This window comes from Podarcis tiliguerta (assembly GCF_965153285.1).
Source record: "Podarcis tiliguerta genome assembly, chromosome: 16".
NCBI classification, from domain to species: Eukaryota; Metazoa; Chordata; class Lepidosauria; order Squamata; family Lacertidae; genus Podarcis; species Podarcis tiliguerta.
Genome location: NC_139549.1, coordinates 42292908 through 42311990, shown reverse-complemented (window position 1 = coordinate 42311990; position 19083 = coordinate 42292908). Strand labels below are relative to the sequence as shown.

Below are 19083 nucleotides of genomic sequence, written 5' to 3'. Positions count from 1 at the left end.
GATGGCCAAAGAATGGATGCTTTTGAATTATGGTGCTGGAGGAGACTCTTGCAAGAAGATCAAACACATCCATTCTTAAGGAAATTAGCCCTGAGTGCTCACTGGAAGGACAGATCGTGAAGCTGAGGCTCCAATACTTTGGCCACCTCATGAGAAGAGAAGACTCCCTGGAAAAGACCCTGATGTTGAGAAAGATGGAGGGCACAAGGAGAAGGGGACGACAGAGGATGAGATGGTTGGATGGTGTTCTTGAAGCTTCCAGTATGAGTTTGATCAAACTGCAGGAGGCAGTGGAGGACAGAAGTGCCTGTTGTGCTCTGGTCCATGGGGTCACGAAGAGTCGGACACGACTAAACGACTAAACAACAACAACACCCTGTGCCTACTTACCTGGGAGTAAGCCCCGTTAAACACAAAGAGACTTCCTTCTGATATAGACAGATAATTATAATAATAATAATAATTTTATTACAAGCAAGAAAAACAGCAAAAACAGGGAAAGTGCACTAAATAGAAACTCTTTGGGACCCCAGGGATTCATACAGCCTGATGACTTCATGGAAAACACTGCCAGGTTATAGCAATCTGGCTGGCTCATTTCACAGAAAGTTGCCTGCACATTTTGTTTCATAACTTTTTTTCTATGGTGGCTAGAGAAACACTGGCATAGTGTGGAGGGCTGGGTGTGTGTGTTGTCCCAGGCCCATTTTTGGGAGGGGGTGTGACAAGGCACACCACAACAAGCTCCTATCAGAGCCCGCCTCCAGTGTGCACCCAGCACCAGCACTGCTCCCAGGTCAGGTCTGACACGGGGGTTGTGTGGGAATGTTCAGGGATGCAGGAGAGGGTATATTGTTTGATTATATCCTTTTCCAACTTGTGTTAACAAGTTCCACAATTTCAGCAGAGTAACATTCCCCTTTTAAACTTGCAGCAGATGCGTTTCGTCAGGCTCGCTAAAGCCTCTATAATAAGTGTTCTGGGAATTTCCCCTTATTCCCTCATAAAAGATAATACACGACACAGTCTTCTATAAAAGTATAAAAAAGGTTTACTCACACAACATTCTGTTCACAATAGGATCCCAGAAGGCAGACTTAGCTTAGAAAAGTAACATATACCTAGAAACTATCTCATAAGAAGACAGCCCCTTTGGGCATCTTTGGCAAAGCAGATGTTGCTTCTTCGATGCATGTAGTCAAAAAAAAAGAGAGAGATGGCTGCCCTGCCCTGTGCTTTTGTCGTTACCTGCACAGGTGAGGCCACACCCACCTCTTAGTCACATGTATTTTAAGCAGACGCTTGACAGCCATATGTCAGGAGTGCTCTGATGGTGTTTCCTGCTTGGCAGGGGGTTGGACTCGATGACCCTTGTGGTCTCTTCCAACTCTATGATTCTATTCTATTCTATTCTATTCTATTCTATTCTATTCTATTCTATTCTATGCAGAGGAAGTCTGTCCCAGCCCAGAAGGAAACAGGAAGTTTACCTGCTGGCTGGACAAACATTCCTCCCCATGTGTAAACATGTTCACACTAGGAATGTTGTACTTGACTGCTCTTGTGTTTCACAACCCACAAGGCGGAGTGGAGGAGAGTTGGCAGCAGAGCTGCTACCCCTCTCCTTGGCTGCACTGCATGAGAGAGAGAGCTGCATTAGCAGCTCCCTTATTCCTGGCTGCAGCTCCACTCCCGGATCAGACCTGACCCAGAGGCAGAGTGGAGAGTCATGCAAGGACTAGGCAGCTTCCTCGCGCCCAGCTGCAGCTCTGTTCCCAGGTCAGGTTGGACCTGGGAGCAGATTGGAGGAGAGTCAGTGAGCAGCAGTGGGCTCCCTCCACCCCCTGCCCCCCCCCCCCGGGGTGTGCCCGCCACTGTAGAGACCACTGTAGAGACATATTTTAAAAACAGGTAGTGGAGGGAAAGAATGAAAGCTCAGAGTCCTGGGCACCTGCAGTTACTATGATGTAACCCATAATATGATGAGCAGCATAACTAATCTAATGGCTTTCTGAAAAGCGTGGTCTTCACCATCGGAGAGCTAGCCTGCTGGAAACCAACAGATCCTTCTCTGAATCAGTTCAACTCTTCTTCAGCAGCCCCCAAAGCATCTCAGATTTAATTGATTTATTCTCCCACATTAATACCCTCCCCAATAACCCATATCAACCCCCAGTTTCCCCCAAATTCCCCCAGAAATATTTAGGGCATTCAGAAAAAGGGGGGCGTTTAATTAGGATTTTAATGCCTAACACCTGATAAGCAAGGAATCCCAGAAATTCTTTATGGAGGAACCTTACACCAGTCAGACCACTAGTTCCTCTAATTTGATCTTGTCCACTGAATAGCAGAAGCTCCAAAAATCTCTTTAAGGAGTGAATTTATTGCTGCTTCTGGCCCCTTAGAGCAGAGCTCCATCCACCTGCCTTTCTTATTTCCCTCCCTGGCTCAAGAAGCAGAGAGCAGCTTCTGGCTTTTAGAAACAGGAGAGAGACATGTGGAGGCCAAGCACTAATATTTGTGGGCCTGGGAGTTGAAACTGATCATATGCAACTTGCTCATAAAAGTGATCTAGGAAGGGCTGGACAATGGGCTCCATAGGATGGTGAATGCTTCTCTCTGTGAGGGAGCCTTCGCAGACCTGCTGAAAGAGGCGGTTATTAAAGCGCTTATTAGAAAAACCATCTTTGGACCTGGCCAATATGGCCAATTATTGCCCAGTCTCAAATCTTCCATTCTTGGGCAAGGTAATTGAGTGGGTGGTTGCTGAACAACTCCAAGCATGCCTGGAGGATACAGAACATTTGGATTCCTTCCAATTGGGGTGCTGGTCTAATCCAGAAGGCTCTGCTTATGTTCTTATGTTCTCTTTTGCCATTGGCCAGATGATATTCATGAGACAGGATCTCAACAACCACGGTCTTGCAAAACCCAGCAGCCTAGATATGCTACATCCCTTAGGGACATGGTAGGTACTCCTCCAGGGCCTGATTGTAATCCCATCTGTTCACTTCCATTGCAGTATTTATGCTGAGCTGCAGCTTCCCACGGAGACCAGATTCTGGGGAAGTCACCGTCATGGGCCTGCATCCTGGTGGCACAGCACACTTCCACTGTCACCTGGGCTATGAGCTGGAAGGTCCAGAAGTTCTGACCTGCATTAATGCTTCCAAGCCGCACTGGAGCAGCCCAGAGCCCATCTGCTCAGGTATACAGAGCTGGGAGTGCAAGGATGTGGGCCCCTGGTGCAAGATGTCACTGTCTGATGATCACACACACACACACACCTGTGTCTCTCCCCCCCCCCCCACCTGCATCTCTAGCACCCTGTGGAGGAACAGTGCACAACGCCATCATCGGGCGCATCTTGGCCCCGACTCATTGGAGGAATCACACTGAGAGCATGCTGTGCACCTGGACCATCAGCACCCAGGGGGACCAGAAGCTCCACCTGCATTTTGAGAGGCTCCTGCTGGGAGACAAGCAAAGGTGAGGTCTCCTTACAGCTGCTGCTCCAGCTCAGTGAGTGCAGAGATCTCTGAGTTGTGGCCCAGCTGGCATCTGCTGGGGAAGGAGGGGAAACACCTAAGATGTGCAAATCCACTCCAGATCTGTCTGCAAAATTCTGCCCCTCCCAATAATTCTGATGGGTGAGTTATTCAGGGAAATTACCTTAACTGTTTATTTATTGACAACAAAAAAGGTTGTCAATAAATAACCCTAACCCTAACCCAACCTTCTGGTTAACAGCCAGACACACTGAACGATTACGCCACAGGTCTGGGATGAGAAGAGAAAAGTAGGTTGGATTGTATTGGTGAAAATGTCTGACAAACAAACATGGTCTTCAAAATTGTCCCTGTGACAGAAGGGAAGGGAAGGCCGTTCACTCTCTTCCTTACATGACTGGTAGCCTGGAAGCCGCATGTCCAGAGCCCAGTTCTCCTCCCAACCCCAGAACAATCCTGCTGGAACCCCCAAGCCTCAAGGAGCAGCACCAGTCGACAGAAGGCCTCCTGCAACACACAAGGCTGTTTAAGGAACTGACGCTTGTGTTTAAAGGAGCATTAGAAAATGCAGTCTGGTAATGGGCAATAAAGCAACTTTATGAGCTGTAGTGAAATCCAAGAGTAAAACATCTGTTTATGACTGCAATAAACACATAGGTGGAGAGAGAGTTTCAGCTTGTATAATCCTTCTAAAATAATGGCTTCATGCAGGAGCAGGGGCAAGAGGAATGAGCAGGGTGGGGCAATTCACGAAGAGGAAAATTATGGGATGGAGAGTGTCGCAAAAGGGCTCACAGAGAGTTGTTAATGGTAATCCCCTGCTCTTAGTTGTTGTTTTTTTAAAAAATGGAGGTGTGGAGGTGGGAGCTGAACCAAATGCGAACTAAAGAAACAGAGAGAGCATTGGACTGAACAGAGGAGGCTGCTGTATACCAAGCCTGTCTATCAGGCCCACAAGCCCAAAATTGTCAACAGTGGCAGGCAGCAGCACCCCAGGGTTTTCGGGAAGGGCTCTCGCACAACCGCTCCTGGAGATGGCCAGGGATTGACCTGGGGACCCTCTGCTTGCAAGGCAGACACTCTGCCACTGAGCTATGACGCTTCCCCACACACGACAAGAGTACACATTGTTGCTTACTCTGCAACCCCCAGACTCCCTCCACTGGCTTTTGAAGATATATACACACAAGGTTAACCACAATCCATATCTATCCTGTAGTTTCTTGAAAAATGCAGCTGTTTGATGGGTTTCCCTTCAAATCAGCTCCCATCCAAATGGAAAACTTCACAGTTCAACAAGGTGTTTTCATTTGAGACAGCTGTTGCACATGCTCAGATGATTGCTTCATTAATAGGAGGGGGTTGGGGGGGTGCAGGGCCAGGGAAACCAAACAGGTAATGTGTACTGGTTGAAGACATCCCTGCCTCCTCTTTGATGTGTCTGTGCAGGGATGCTATAGCTCTGCTGGATCTCATTGCTTTCATGTCTGCTGTCCCAGCACTTTGATCTTTCCTTTCATCATAATGTTATTATTGAGGGCACATGGCGCTGGGGGGAGGGGAGATTTTTAAAGGCGAGTCTAGGAAATATTCTTAGAGTTGCACCTAGGAGACTCCTTCTTCCCAAAGGCAAAAGAGGGACAATTCCCAGAAAGCAAGCAATTGCCTTAGGCAAGCTGGGACAGGTGGCAGCAGAGGATTCTGGGAGGGAGCCCTTGGACCTTCTGTCTGGCCTTCCTGACGCTGTGCCTGTCCCGTCCCATCCCCCACACCCGCAGCATACTGGTCTACAACGGAGACAGCAACCAGTCGGCCGTGCTCTACAACTCCCACCAGAGCGACAGCGTCCCCTTTGAGGGGGTGATCAGCGAGGGCACCACCTTACGCATCGACTTTGCCTCGGAGGACCCCAGCGCCATCCCTACGTTCAACATCCGCTTCGAAGGTGATTCCCTCCCCACTTGCGGTTCTGATGATGATGGAAATGCAGCAGGGAGTCCCTTTGCAGTCCTGCTGATCACGATAGATTAAGGCAATTAATCCAGGCATTGATTGTAATGTCCCGGGCAAGAGCAGAGAGAGTTGGCCTCATTGGGCATCAGCAATTTTCACTGCAACACTTGCCAGGCGCCGGGGAAACTGCTGGTTCGCCTGTCCAGTTATAAAGGGGACAAGGCTCAGTTGGTCTGGCAGTAAGGAAGGCCCTGCAGGGGTGAAGCCTGGGCCCCCACAAATCTGGCTGAAACAACAACAGCCCACCACCCCAAAGCTGTCTTGCGGGCAGTTCTAGTGATCCTAGCTCAACAAGGATGCTATTGGGCTGGGCGGAAGAGGGCAACCAGCAGGACCAGAGGGCAGAGGCACTTTCCCTACCAGGAAAGAGGAGGAATGGACATCTGTGCTCTCCAGATGGGATTGGACGACAACTCCCTGCAGCCCGAACCAACATGGCTGGCAGGCACAAGCCGGAGGAGTTGGAGTCCAACCACATCTGGAAGGCCAGCTGTACTCCATGCCTGCACGAAAGCACTTGGGGTGGGAGGTGGTGGCAAGTGAAGGTATGTGTGTGTTGAAGGGGGAGGCACATAGTGATGCTCTGGAACTCGCTCCCCCAGGAGGCAGGGATGGCTTCCAGCTTGGATGGCTTTAAAAGAGAATTATACTGCTGAATGGAGACGGTGATCAGGGACTGCTAGCCAGGAGGGCCCTGCTCTGCCTCCACAGTCAGGCAGAAATGCTTCTGCATCGTGATTGCTGAAAACCACAGGAGGGGAGGGGCTCTTGTCCCTGGGTGCTGCTTTGGGGCATCCCATGGGTGACCAGGATGCTGGACTAGATGGGCCATTGGCCTGATCAAACAGGCTCTTCTTACGTTCTTAGAGGCTAAGGCGGCTGACTGTCGGGGAGAGCTGTAGTTGCAGATCCTACATTGAGCCAGAGAGGTGGGCTAGATAACCCCCAAAGTCCCACTTTTCTGTTGAAGTGTTGAGTATTTTGGACCATCAACCCTCGTTCCTGTAACATCAACCCGGAATGCATATGCAATATAAATACAGCTGGGTAGATGCAGGGGTGCAGAGACACCAGTTGGACATGGAAACCTCAGGAGATTGCCATGAAATACTCAAGGCAGATCAAACACTGCTGGATGCAAATGCTTTAGAAGGGAGAAAATGTTCTGGAGCTGCAAGGAAGGAGGCTTTGCTCAGAAACAGGGAACAAGTGAGATATAGAAACTGACCAGTAGAGCAGATTTAAGTCATCTTTTTTTAAGAGAGCCAGTGTGGTGTAGTGGTTAAGAGCGGTAGTCACGTAATCTGGGTAACCGGGTTTGCGTCTCCGCTCCTCCACATGCAGCTGCTGGGTGACCTTGGGCCAGTCACAGTCTCTCAGCCCCACTCACCTCACAGAGTGTTTGTTGTGGGGGAGGAAGGGAAAGGAGAATGTTAGCCGCTTTGAGACTCCTTAAAGGGAGTGAAAGGCGGGATATCAAATCCAAACTCTTCTTCTTCTTCTTCTTCTAAAAAATCATTTGTTTGGGTAGAGGATGATGCTTTGTTCTTTGCTATCCTGTTCAGTTATGATTAAGATTGCATTTAGTGCTCTCATTATTCCTCCCTGCTCACACAAAAGGCATCCTGACAAAGCAAAGCCCTAAATCAATTAGAGTGACATGGATTCTCACATGCAAGCACCAGAAATGTGACATATCCCTCAAGTATGAAAGGACAAATATTGTTTTAAACCTTTAGTGAGACAGCCAAATTCCTTTGCTTCATGCCAATCAGAGATAGCTGACAGAAGGAAGACTTCTCAGAAAGGTGGTCTACGTTCATCCTTTGTTATTTGAACAAGCTGGACCTGCACATGGGTGTAGCCAAAGGGGGAGGGGGCAGGCAGCTGCCCCCCATCAAGTAAATAAATAAAAATACTTAACTGACCAATCATAGTGCAGAAAGCTTGTTTCTGCTCCCCTAACAAAAGTCCTGTCCCCAAACAAAAATCCTGGCTATGCCCCTGGACCTGCAGCAAGTGCAGATGTTCAGGATTCTCCGCCCCCCCCGCCCCCCTTCTGCTCTGGCTTTCTGCCCCTTCCCTGAATCAGCCTCCTGTGGACACTAATATGCACAGTCCTCACTGGGCTGTTTTGAAACCTTACCCTCCCCTGCCCCCAGTGGCGTAGCGTGGGGGGTGCAGGGGGGGCCGGCCGCACCGGGCGCAACATCTGGGGGGCGCGCTCGCACTTGCAGCTCTCTGCCCCTACCTGGCTCACTCACTCTCTCTCACTGCAGTGCTGGCTGTGCGAATCCGATCCGAGCCGCCGGGTCGCCGCCCACTGTGGAGGGGGGGGTGCCAGGCGTGCGGTGCGGTGCGGAGAGAGAGAGAGGGACTATCTGAGGGAGGGACAGTGCAGCGGGGGGGGCGCAAATTACTTGCCTTGCAAGTAGGGGGTTAGGGGGTGCAAATTACTTGCCTTGCCCCGGGTGCTGACAACCCACGCTACGCCACTGCCTGCCCCCACCAAATCTGCTGTCTTACTCTCAAATCTTTTTTTTTTTACCTATGCAAACCTTGGGGCTGGTTCCAATTCCACTGATAGTTCCTTCTCATGTATGGATGGTGCAAAAAGTCATGGCGCTCTAAGACTGAAATTGGAAATACAGGGAATGGTGATAGCAAGCTACAAATCTAGGGAACAGGAAGTGACACCAGATTCCTCCAGTTTTTAACAGTCCAAAGCTGCCCCTCTTGCTAGGATGTGCCTTTCCAAGAAGGGGGGAACGCATGTGCTACTCTAAAACTAAATGTACACATTGGAGAATCTGTATGAGAGGGGAGACAGCAAAGCATCATGCCATACACAAGGACAGAGCACCCCAGGGGGGCCTTTCAAGATTCTACATTGCGGCTGCTTGGGGGGAGGTCTGGGGCTTTAATTCTTGATCTTCCTAAGAAGGTGAGGAAGAAACAGGCTTCCTTCCTTAACTGGGGACCTAAATCCTTTGCACAGTTGCAGTTCAAACCCTTTCTTCTGTTTTCTGCATCAGTCCCACCCAGCTCCCTTGATGAAAGCAACAAGGGAGACGTAGCTCTGAGGGATGGATGCTGTCTGTGGTCCCAGCGCTCACTCTTGGCCAGGCAGGCCTCTGGCTGAGCATCCCAGCTCTTCACTTTAATTAGGATGGAACAGAAAAAATAGCTCATTCCCCAGGGAAGTAAAGATGGATCAGCCTCTTTCTGGGGAGATTTAAAGGGGAAGCAGTTCTCTCCAGCCCCCTCCGCCGCCAACACTTGCAAGGATTTCTGCTCTTTCAATCTGGCATGTCAAAATGCAGCCTAGCTGCTCATTACATGATCTCAAAAGAGAAACAGAAAGAAAGAAACCAGAGGGGCAAGAAGGAGCAAAGAGGGCAAAACAGCAATGAAAAGCAGGTGGATGGGCAGTGGAGAAGACAGGCTCCAGAAACTTACCTCTTCTGGTAAACTGAGAACCACCTGCCAAGCCCCTCTCCTTCACCCTCAGGCACTGGCTCCATGTCACCCCCGCAAGAGGTGATAGGATAGAAGCCGATAAAATTATGCCTGGCCTGGAGAAGGTGGGCTGAGGAAAGTTTTTCTCCCTCTCAGATAACACTGGAACTCAGAGGATGCTTCTGAATGCCAGTTGATGGAAGTTCCATGAGGAGAGAGTGGCAGCTGTGCCCAGCTCCTGCTTTGGGGCTACCCATAAAGGGCATCTGGTTGGCCCCTGTGAGAACAGGATGCTGGACTAGGTGGGCCCTTGGGCTGATCCACCAGGCTCTTCTCATGTTCTTACAAGTTCCTAGTCCTTCTTTGTTGTGCTTCCTGCCTCTCTGCCTCTCATTATTCCTCTTTCTCTCTGTCTAGAATACAGAAGGGAAGGCCTGATCCAATCAGAGGAGGGCCCAGTCTGGCAGAGGGAGGAGGGGGGGGGTTGTGCATGCAAACAGTGGCTGTCCTTCTGTTCCCCTTCAAGCTTTTGAGAAAGGTCACTGCTATGAGCCGTACATCCAGAATGGGAACTTCACCGCCTCTGATCCCACCTACAACCTTGGGACCATTGTGGAGTTCACCTGTGAACCTGGCCACTCTCTGGAGCAAGGACCAGCCATCATTGAGTGCATCAACATCCGGGAGCCCTACTGGAATGACACTGAGCCACTGTGCAGAGGTGAGAGGAAGGAGCGGGAAGACCTCTGTGCCGCAGGGCTTCAACTCACCTCTTCTTGGGGGATGTTTTTTCACAAACGCATGCGCACACACAAGTCCTCTTTCTTTCTTTCTTTCTTTCTTTCTTTCTTTCTTTCTTTCTTTCTTTCTTTCTTTCTGTTGTTTTGTACCAGGATGAAAATGGGCATAACAATGGTTGCAGGGGGCCATTCACACAGGGGGTCCTTGCCTTTGTTATTTCTGCATGTTTGCTAGGCATATTTATAGCCTAGTCTTCATCACAGTAGATCTCAGGGTAGGGTACAATAATGAACATGTGATAAACTAAAAATGGCATAAAGTCAACTGAACAGCCAACATGGGTCAGCTAGCCACCACTCTTGGGCCCCTTTCCCACCCACCAGAGCAGAAGGACCAACCACCAGGGTGGGCAGCTGCTGTGCAATATGTGTGTCATGTATAGATTCACCCTTCTCCTTACAATTTGCATAATAATAATAATAATGTACAAAACTACAGGGATTGGAGAGTTGGTGATATTATTTGTACCCTAGCCAATGTATCCATGGTTTTCCTTCTTCCCATTTTATCCTCATAACAACTCTATGAGGTAGGTAAGGCTGAGTGGCTGAGAGGGCACTAGTACTCTGGTCTCCCAGGTCTCAGTCCAGCACCACCTCTGCTTCTTGTGCTGCTCTCAGATGGCCTTTCTGTCCTTTGCCCAGAGCAAGCAACCCTCTGCTTCACTCACATCACAGCAGCCTCCCACCAAAACCTGCCACTACCTTTTGGCTTCCCAGGAGCAGATCTCATCCTCAGCAGAGGCTGAGCAGACTCCATGTGCAACTCCTTAGCAAACGACAGCAGAGGCGGCTCAGATCTGGCCTTCCCAAGTGGCTCTGAGCTGCATCCTGGCCGTTTAACGCTGGCCTCTCTTGATGTTACAGCAATGTGCGGAGGGGAGCTCTCCACCGGGGCAGGGGTGATCCTTTCCCCCAACTGGCCGGAGCCCTATGCCGAGGGCGAGGACTGTGTCTGGAGGGTGCACGTCGGAGAGGAGAAGCGCATTTTCCTGGACATCCAGTTGTGAGTAGTTTTCCTACTTGTTGGACTGAGTGCCTCTCTCGGCTGTGTGCATTGCTCCATTGAGGGGACTCATCATACAGGCTGACACACACACACAATATTTTGAAAAGTTGCTTGTTCACTATGCATTTGAACACTTCTTAAGAGATCATGACCAGATTTTGCTTGGTGGCTCTCAAGATCAAGGAGCAGGCTTGCATGTCTGTTTGGATATAACTGGATATCATTTTTAGTCAAAATGGCAGAATGGACCTTTCAAAGCTGCACTGATTTTAACCACTGCCCTTATCTTTTGAATATTTTTAAATACTTGCTTTTGACATGTTGATATTTTATATTATATTTTTGTAAACCACTTAGAGGCTTTTCCTACAGTTGAGCAATATATAAATATTGTTTAGTAAATAATAAAGTAAATTATCTCTAGCCAGTTCCTTGGTGAAAGTGCAGTTGGACTAGATAACCCCCGGGATCCCTTCTGACCTTACAGTTCTATATGATAAAGGCAAGCAGGCAAGGAAAGGAAAGGGATAAAGACTTTTTAATAACTAAGCAGACATTCTCTGTGATGCAGCAAAACCTGCTGCTCAGACCCTATAGAGCATCCTCCACACAATGGATGGGGATGCTCAGGCCCAGGCTACCTGACAGATGGCTTTGCCATATGCTGAGATCCTCAGGTGAGCACCTTCTCTCTCTGGTCCCATCTTGGTCCCATTCAAACCAGAGGCACTGCTGGGAATGACCCAGGGGAGCCCTTTCAGTGGCTGCTCCTGAATTGTGGATGGCCAGAGTCCAATTGCCCGTCAAGCAGGACATTTATTTAGGTGTTGCAAGGCCAGTGTAACACAACCTCAGCCAGCAAGGAGTTGAGAGGTGGCAACACAAATATAGCAAAGGCACAAACATGTATACACTTACAAGCAAAGGGAAGCAAAGCGGCAGTTCTATGGCAGGACTTCCATCTTCCAGCTTATACTGGTTTAATCACAAGGCATCACAACTTTCTTATCTTTCCCTCCTTCCTTTGCCCTCAGCAGTCATAGCAACAGCTCCTGCATGTGTCTCGTTCTGTCCTTCTCAGAAGCTTCTCCCACAATCACAACCTTCACTTTCCAACCTTCACTTGTTCAGCCTTTCTCACACACATTTCAAATTTTAATTCTATTTTTTCTATAATTTCTATGACACTAAAAACATTTAAAACCAGCTGAAAACATTTCAAAGCATCTCAAGCATCTAAGCACATTTAATGTTGAATGCTCACATGCTGTACATGCCACTGTCAGGATGCTGTCAACGATAAAGACAAGGAAAAGTTCCTTGCAGTCCTTTTTTATTTTAATCTTTACACAGAGAGGCTATGGACCCCAGCCTCTTGGATAATGGCATTGCCCCAAGTGAACCTCCACCCCTCCTTCTTTCTCACTTCCTCATTGGTCATCATCTCCTCTACAGGTGCTGCTATGTGCCCTGCTATGATGGAGGGTCTGGAAGGCTTTCTAATGACAGTGTGTCAGAAGGATGTGCATGCTCAGAGAGCCAGTGTGGTGTAGTGGTTAAGAGCGGTAGACTCATAATGTGGTGAACTGGGTTTGCGTCTCCGCTCCTCCACATGCAGCTGCTGGGTGACATTGGGCCAGTTACACTTCTTTGAAGTCTCTCAGCCCCACTCACCTCACAGTGTTTGTTGTGGGGGAGGAAGGGAAAGGAGAATGTTAACCGCTTTGAGACTCCTTAAGGTAGTGATAAAGCAGGATATCAAATCCAAACTCCTCCTCCTCCTCCTCCTCTTCTTCTTCTTCTTATAGAATCATAGAATCATAGAATCATAGAATCATAGAGTTGGAAGAGACCACAAGGGTCATCGAGTCCAACCCCCTGCCAAGCAGGAAACACCATCAGAGCACTCCTGACATATGGTTGTCAAGCCTCTGCTTAAAGACCTCCAAAGAAGGAGACTCCACCACACTCCTTGGCAGCAAATTCCACTGTCGAACAGCTCTTACTGTCAGGAAGTTCTTCCTAATGTTTAGGTGGAATCTTCTTTCTTGTAGTTTGTATCCATTGCTCCGTGTCCGCTTCTCTGGAGCAGCAGAAAACAACCTTTCTCCCTCCTCTATGTGACATCCTTTTATATATTTGAACATGGCTATCATATCCCCCCTTAACCTCCTCTTCTCCAGGCTAAACATGCCCAGCTCCCTTAGCCGATCCTCATAAGGCATTGTTTCCAGGCCTTTGACCATTTTGGTTGCCCTCCTCTGTACACGTTCCAGTTTGTCAGTGTCCTTCTTGAACTGTGGTGCCCAGAACTGGACACAGTACTCCAGGTGAGGTCTGACCAGAGCAGAATACAGTGGCACTATAACTTCCCTTGATCTAGATGCTATACTCCTATTGATGCAGCCCAGAATTGCATTGGCTTTTTTAGCTGCCGCGTCACACTGTTGGCTCATGTTAACTTTGTGGTCAACCAAGACTCCTAGATCCTTTTCACATGTACTGCTCTCAAGCCAGGTGTCACCCATCTTGTATTTGTGCCTCTCATTTTTTTTGCCCAAGTGCAATACTTTACATTTCTCCCTGTTAAAATTCATCTTGTTTGTTTTGGCCCAGTTCTCTAATCTGTCAAGGTCGTTTTGAAGTGTGATCCTGTCTTCTGGGGTGTTAGCCACCCCTCCCAGTTTGGTGTCATCTGCAAATTTGATCAGGATGCCCTTGAGTCCATCATCCAAGTCGTTGATAAAGATGTTGAATAAGACCGGGCCCAAGACAGAACCCTGTGGCACCCCACTAGTCACTCTTCTCCAGGATGAAGAGGAACCATTGATGAGCACCCTTTGGGTCCGGTCAGTCAGCCAGTTACAAATCCACTGAGTGGTAGCATAGTCAAGACCGCATTTTACCAGCTTCTTTACAAGAATATCATGGGGCACCTTGTCAAATGCCTTGCTGAAATCAAGGTAGACTACATCCACTGCGTTCCCTTCATCTACCAGGCTTGTAATTCTGTCAAAAAATGAGATCAGGTTAGTCTGACATGACTTATTTTTCAGAAATCCATGCTGACTATTGGTGATCACAGCATTCCTTTCTAGGTGCTCACAGATTGTTTGCTTAATGATCTGCTCCAGAATTTTCCCTGGTATTGATGTTAGACTGACTGGGCGGTAATTATTTGGGTCCTCTCTTTTCCCCTTTTTGAAAATAGGGACAACATTTGCCCTCCTCCAGTCTGCCGGGACTTCGCCTGTTCTCCAGGAATTCTCAAAGATGACTGCCAGTGGTTCTGAGATCACATCTGCCAGTTCTTTTAGTACTCTTGGATGCAGTTCATCTGGCCCTGGAGACTTGAATACATCTAAACTAGCCAAGTATTCTTGTACTATCTCCTTAGTTATTCTGGGCTGTGTTTCCTCTGCTGAATCATTTCCTCCAGATTCTTCAGGTCGGGCATTGTTTTCTTTATCGGAGAAGACTGAGGCAAAGAAGGCATTGAGGAGTTCAGCCCTTTCTGTGTCCCCTGTTTGCATTTCACCATCTTCTCCTCTGAGTGACCCCACTGTTTCTTTGTTCTTCCTTTTGCTACGAACATACCCATAGAAGCCTTTTTTGTTGCTTTTAACCTCTCTAGCAAGCCTGAGTTCATTCTGTGCTTTAGCTTTTCTGACTTTGTGTCTACACGTGCTGGCTATTTGTTTGAATTCCTCTTTGGTGGTTTCCCCCCTTTTCCATTTTTTGTACACATCCTTTTTTAATCTTAACTCAGTTAAAAGTTCTTTAGATAGCCACCCTGGCTTCTTTAGGCACCTTCCATGTTTCCGTCTCATTGGTATTGCCTGAAGTTGTGCTTTTACTATCTCCCTCTTAACAAACTCCCAGCCATCATGAACTCCCTTTCCTTTTAGTATTACTGTCCATGGGATCTCACCCAGCACTTCCCTAAGTTTTATGAAGTCGGCTTTCTTAAAGTCAAGAAATTGAGTCCTAGTATGCTTGGCTGCTCCTTTCCGTTGTATAGTAAACTTCAGAAGAGCATGATCACTTGCGCCTAATGATCCTTCCACTTCTACCCCATTAACCAGGTCATCGACATTGGTTAGGACCAGATCTAAAATGGCTGTTCCTCTTGTTGCTTCTCCCACTTTCTGGACAATGAAGTTGTCTGCAAGGCCAGTGAGGAATCTGTTTGACCTTATGCTCTTGGCTGAGTTTGACATCCAACAAATATCTGGGTAATTGAAGTCCCCCATTACTACTATCTCCCTTCCTTTTGCATGCTTGGCCATCTGTTCCAGGAAGGCATCATCTATGTCCTCCGTTTGGCTTGGGGATCTATAGTAAACTCCCACAATGAGGTCACTATTATTCTTCTCTCCCTTAATTTTGACCCAAATGCTCTCACTTTGGCTTTGAGGTTCTAAATCTTGGATCTCTTCACAGGTATACACATCCCTGACATATAACGCCACTCCTCCTCCTTTCTTGTCTGGTCTGTTTCTCTGAAATAGATTGTATCCCTCCATTTTTACATTCCAATCGTGGGACTTATCCCACCAGGTTTCAGTGATGCCTATTATGTCATATTTAGTTTGCTGTACCAAGAGCTCAAGCTCATCTTGTTTATTTCCCATGCTTTGTGCATTAGTGTACAGACATTGAAGTCCATTAGTCATTCCCCCGTGTCTCTTATTTAAGGATTTTTTCCTCCCACCACTAGGTCTGCTTGCTGTTTGCTCCATTTGGTCTATGACATTTGGATGATCATCTTCATCAATTAATAGACTCCTACCTTCAGGAGCACTGTCTCCCTCCCCCACATTAGTCAGTTTAAAGCCCTCCTGATGAGGTTTCTTAGTTTTTTGGCAAAAACATTCCTCCCAACCGTTGTGAGGTGCAGCCCATCGCTTGCCAGAAGTCCATCCTCAAGAAACTGCAGTCCGTGATCTAAGAATCCAAACCGTTCCTGTTTACACCATTTGCGAAGCCAGCTGTTTACTTCCACTATTTTCCTCTCTCTCCCTGGGCCACGTCGTTCAACTGGGAGGACAGATGAGATGACGATTTGTGCACTTAATTGCTTCAATTTCCTGCCCAGAGCCTCGTAGTCTCTTTTGATCTTCTGGACGCTATTGCTTGCAGTGTCATTGGTTCCCACATGAACCAAGAGGAAGGGGTATTTGTCAGTGGGTTTTATGATTCCTTGCAGTCGTTCAGTTACATCTTGGATCTTAGCCCCGGGGAGACAGCACACTTCCCGAGACATCTTGTCAGGCCCACAGATCACTGCTTCTGTTCCCCTCAGTAGGGAATCCCCTATCACCACTACACGCCTTCTCTTAGGTTTGGTCAGGGTTCTTCCGTGAGCGGTCCGTTCCAAGGTCGCCTGCACATTCCCTGAGGACTGACTTTGCTGCTCATCTTCATATACGTGATCGACTGTAATGAGGGAGAGATCCTCAAATGGAGTCTGCTCTTCGTCTTCCATGCTAGGGGAGAGGACCTCAAAGCGATTGTGTATTTCTAGACAATCAGAGCGAACCCTGGGCCTCCTACTTCTTTGAGTCACGTTTCTCCACATATCGGGCTCCTGTGTTGGTGAACTAGCCTCCTTCTCAGGGGAGTCCCCTGTCTCCTCCTTGGTGGAGACGGTGTGCTCTGTTGCTTCCAAGAAGAGCTCCAGCTCTCTAATTCTTTGGAGCGTAGCTACACGTTCCTCCAGTTGCTGGACTTTGTCTTTTAGGAGGGCAATCAACATGCAATTGCTGCACGTAAAGCTGCCTGCCACCTTTGGCAAGATGGCAAACATTGCGCAGGAACCGCAGGCGACTGCAGCTGTTCCCTCCCCCTCCATCTTGAGAATGTGTCGTTGGGCTTGAGACTAGCTCCCCTAAATCTAAAAGATGGTTCAAACTGCGCGCGCCGATAGGCGCGCGCCGCTGCCCTGCAAACACTGATAAGCTCCTCCCACAGCTAATCACCTGCCTCAACAGAAACCCTGCCCCCTCTGACCTTTGACCAGGGAAAGCAGCTAATCAGCCACAAGAATCACACACACAAGAAACCCCTTCTGGCTCCTTCTTCAGCCGCTGCCCTGCAAACACTGATAAGCTCCTCCCACAGCTAATCACCTGCCTCAACCCAAACCCTGCCCCCTCTGACCTTTGACCAGGGAAATCAGCTAATCAGCCACAAGAATCACACACACAAGAAACCCCTTCTGGCTCCTTCTTCAGCCGCTGCCCTGCAAACACTGATAAGCTCCTCCCACAGCTAATCACCTGCCTCAACCCAAACCCTGCCCCCTCTGACCTTTGACCAGGGAAATCAGCTAATCAGCCACAAGAATCACACACACAAGAAACCCCTTCTTCTTCTTCTTCTTCTTCTTCTTCTTCTTCTTCTTCTTCTTCTTCTTCACTGTCTCTCCCGTGATTTCCCAGTTTCCCCCCTCATCTGCCTCTGAGCTTCTACCTCCTTCAAACCCCTGTTGTAAATCTACACTGTCCTCCTCTTCCTCTCCCCTGAAAGAGTCAGGATGGGGAGGCGGCCTCCACCACTCCTCCTCTGCCCAGTCCCTGACACAAACTGGCTCTCTATTAAATAAGATCAGCTGATGGGCAGGAGACCAGCCTGCAGGTTCAAGCCGAGATGTCCGGGACAGAGCTGTTGTCTCCCCTGCCCCCTCTTGCCAGGACCCCACTAATGAGTGAGTCCCCTAAGGCATCTGATTCTTCTCCTCCACATATGAAAGCCTCCCTCCACACGTTGAGGGTGGAGAGACAGGGAGTGGAGTCTGGCAATGGAGGATAAAGCAAGGGAGCAAGTCAGGGAAACAGAGAGATGGTTGTGATTAGCCAGTGAAGATCCAGGTGTAGATATCCTCTCAAGCCAGGAAACTGGGAGGCCTTGAGCTCTCAGTATAGACTTCCCTACAGATGATGATTAAAAAAGGAATTATATGCATGCTGCCGTGATCTTTTGGGGGGGGGGGTGGCATAGGGGGAAGGGAGGGACAGGAAGATGAGGCAGCGGACAGCTTTGTTATACACTAGAAACTGATGGAGAAAACGAATGTCTCTGAGCATGCACAAAATGCTGCCGTGTAGCTACAGCAGGCAAATCACATCTGATAATAGGGCAGACAGCATAGATTCCTACGGAGCAGCTCCTTTAGCATCAGTCGCCCTCCTCCCTCCGACTTGCTTGAAGGGATCAGAGAGAAATTCCCTTGGCAAAAGCCGCTTTGCGGTTTAGGCAAGAGCTAGTTCCACAACTTTATTTACCACTTGAGCTCACTGAAGGCTTTGTAAATACCCGCCTTCCATTTATCCACACGCCTCCCATCTAACACCAAGCTGAGATTTCTGACTGCAGCATGGAGGCAAACAGACGGCCTCTGCACCAGGGCGGGGCTGGCAGACCAATGCTGGCACAGCTGCCTCCCTGGCCCAGAAGCAGACTCAGGGCATGGTGGGCAGCCCCCCCCCCCAGGGCACTGAGCAGAAGAGGAGCATCATCATCCCTATATTGATACGAGTATCTACTGAGAAGATCCATAAAAAGCAACTGCACCAAAAGGAATTATTGTGAAAATAAGAAATATTTAGTGGGTGGTGCCCAACGTTGTCCTTGCTCAGGGTACCATATTACCAGAGTCTGGCCCTGCCTGGCCAGTCATTCCTCTTCCTCTGTCTAGGTAAAGAGACGGACAAGCAGATATTTTCCTATGCCCTCCTAACATTCAACAGAGAGGTAAATGGGTGAGGAAAGGCCCCAACCCCAGCCATGAAGCTCAACCCCTCTCTCTTGGTCTGGCCTACACTGCAGGCTTATTGGGAGGAAGAAATGGGGAAACAATTATGGACACTGCCCTGAAATTCATAGAGGAAGGATAGGATCTAACTATGATTCGAATGTTAAGAAATTAAACATGTAGCAGGAGACCCAATTTATTTGTGTATTTCTGAGCGAAGTCAGGAGCCAAAGAGCAGCTGGAGATGAAGGCACCCCAGAGTTGGGAGGACTCCAGATGGGGGCTTAGCATCACAAACAGGTAGAATCATAGAATCATAGAGTTGGAAGAGACCACAAGGGCCATCGAGTCCAACCCCCCTGCCAAGCAGGAAACACCATCAGAGCACTCCTGACATATGGTTGTCAAGCCTCTGCTTAAAGACCTCCAAAGAAGGAGACTCCACCACACTCCTTGGCAGCAAATTCCACTGTTGAACAGCTCTTACTGTCAGGAAGTTCTTCCTAATGTTTAGGTGGAATCCTCTTTCTTGTAGTT

General features: G+C 48.6%; 1 protein-coding gene across 1 annotated transcript in view; it reads left to right on the top strand.

Moving 5' to 3' along the window:
• Positions 1–19083, top strand: part of SEZ6L (seizure related 6 homolog like) — a 143701-nt gene that overhangs the window by 103060 nt on the left and 21558 nt on the right. Inside the window, 5 exon segments of the mRNA XM_083419023.1 lie at positions 3023–3208; positions 3324–3489; positions 5288–5454; positions 9508–9702; positions 10649–10787. Of these exon segments, the coding sequence (XP_083275149.1) occupies positions 3023–3208; positions 3324–3489; positions 5288–5454; positions 9508–9702; positions 10649–10787 (853 nt within the window).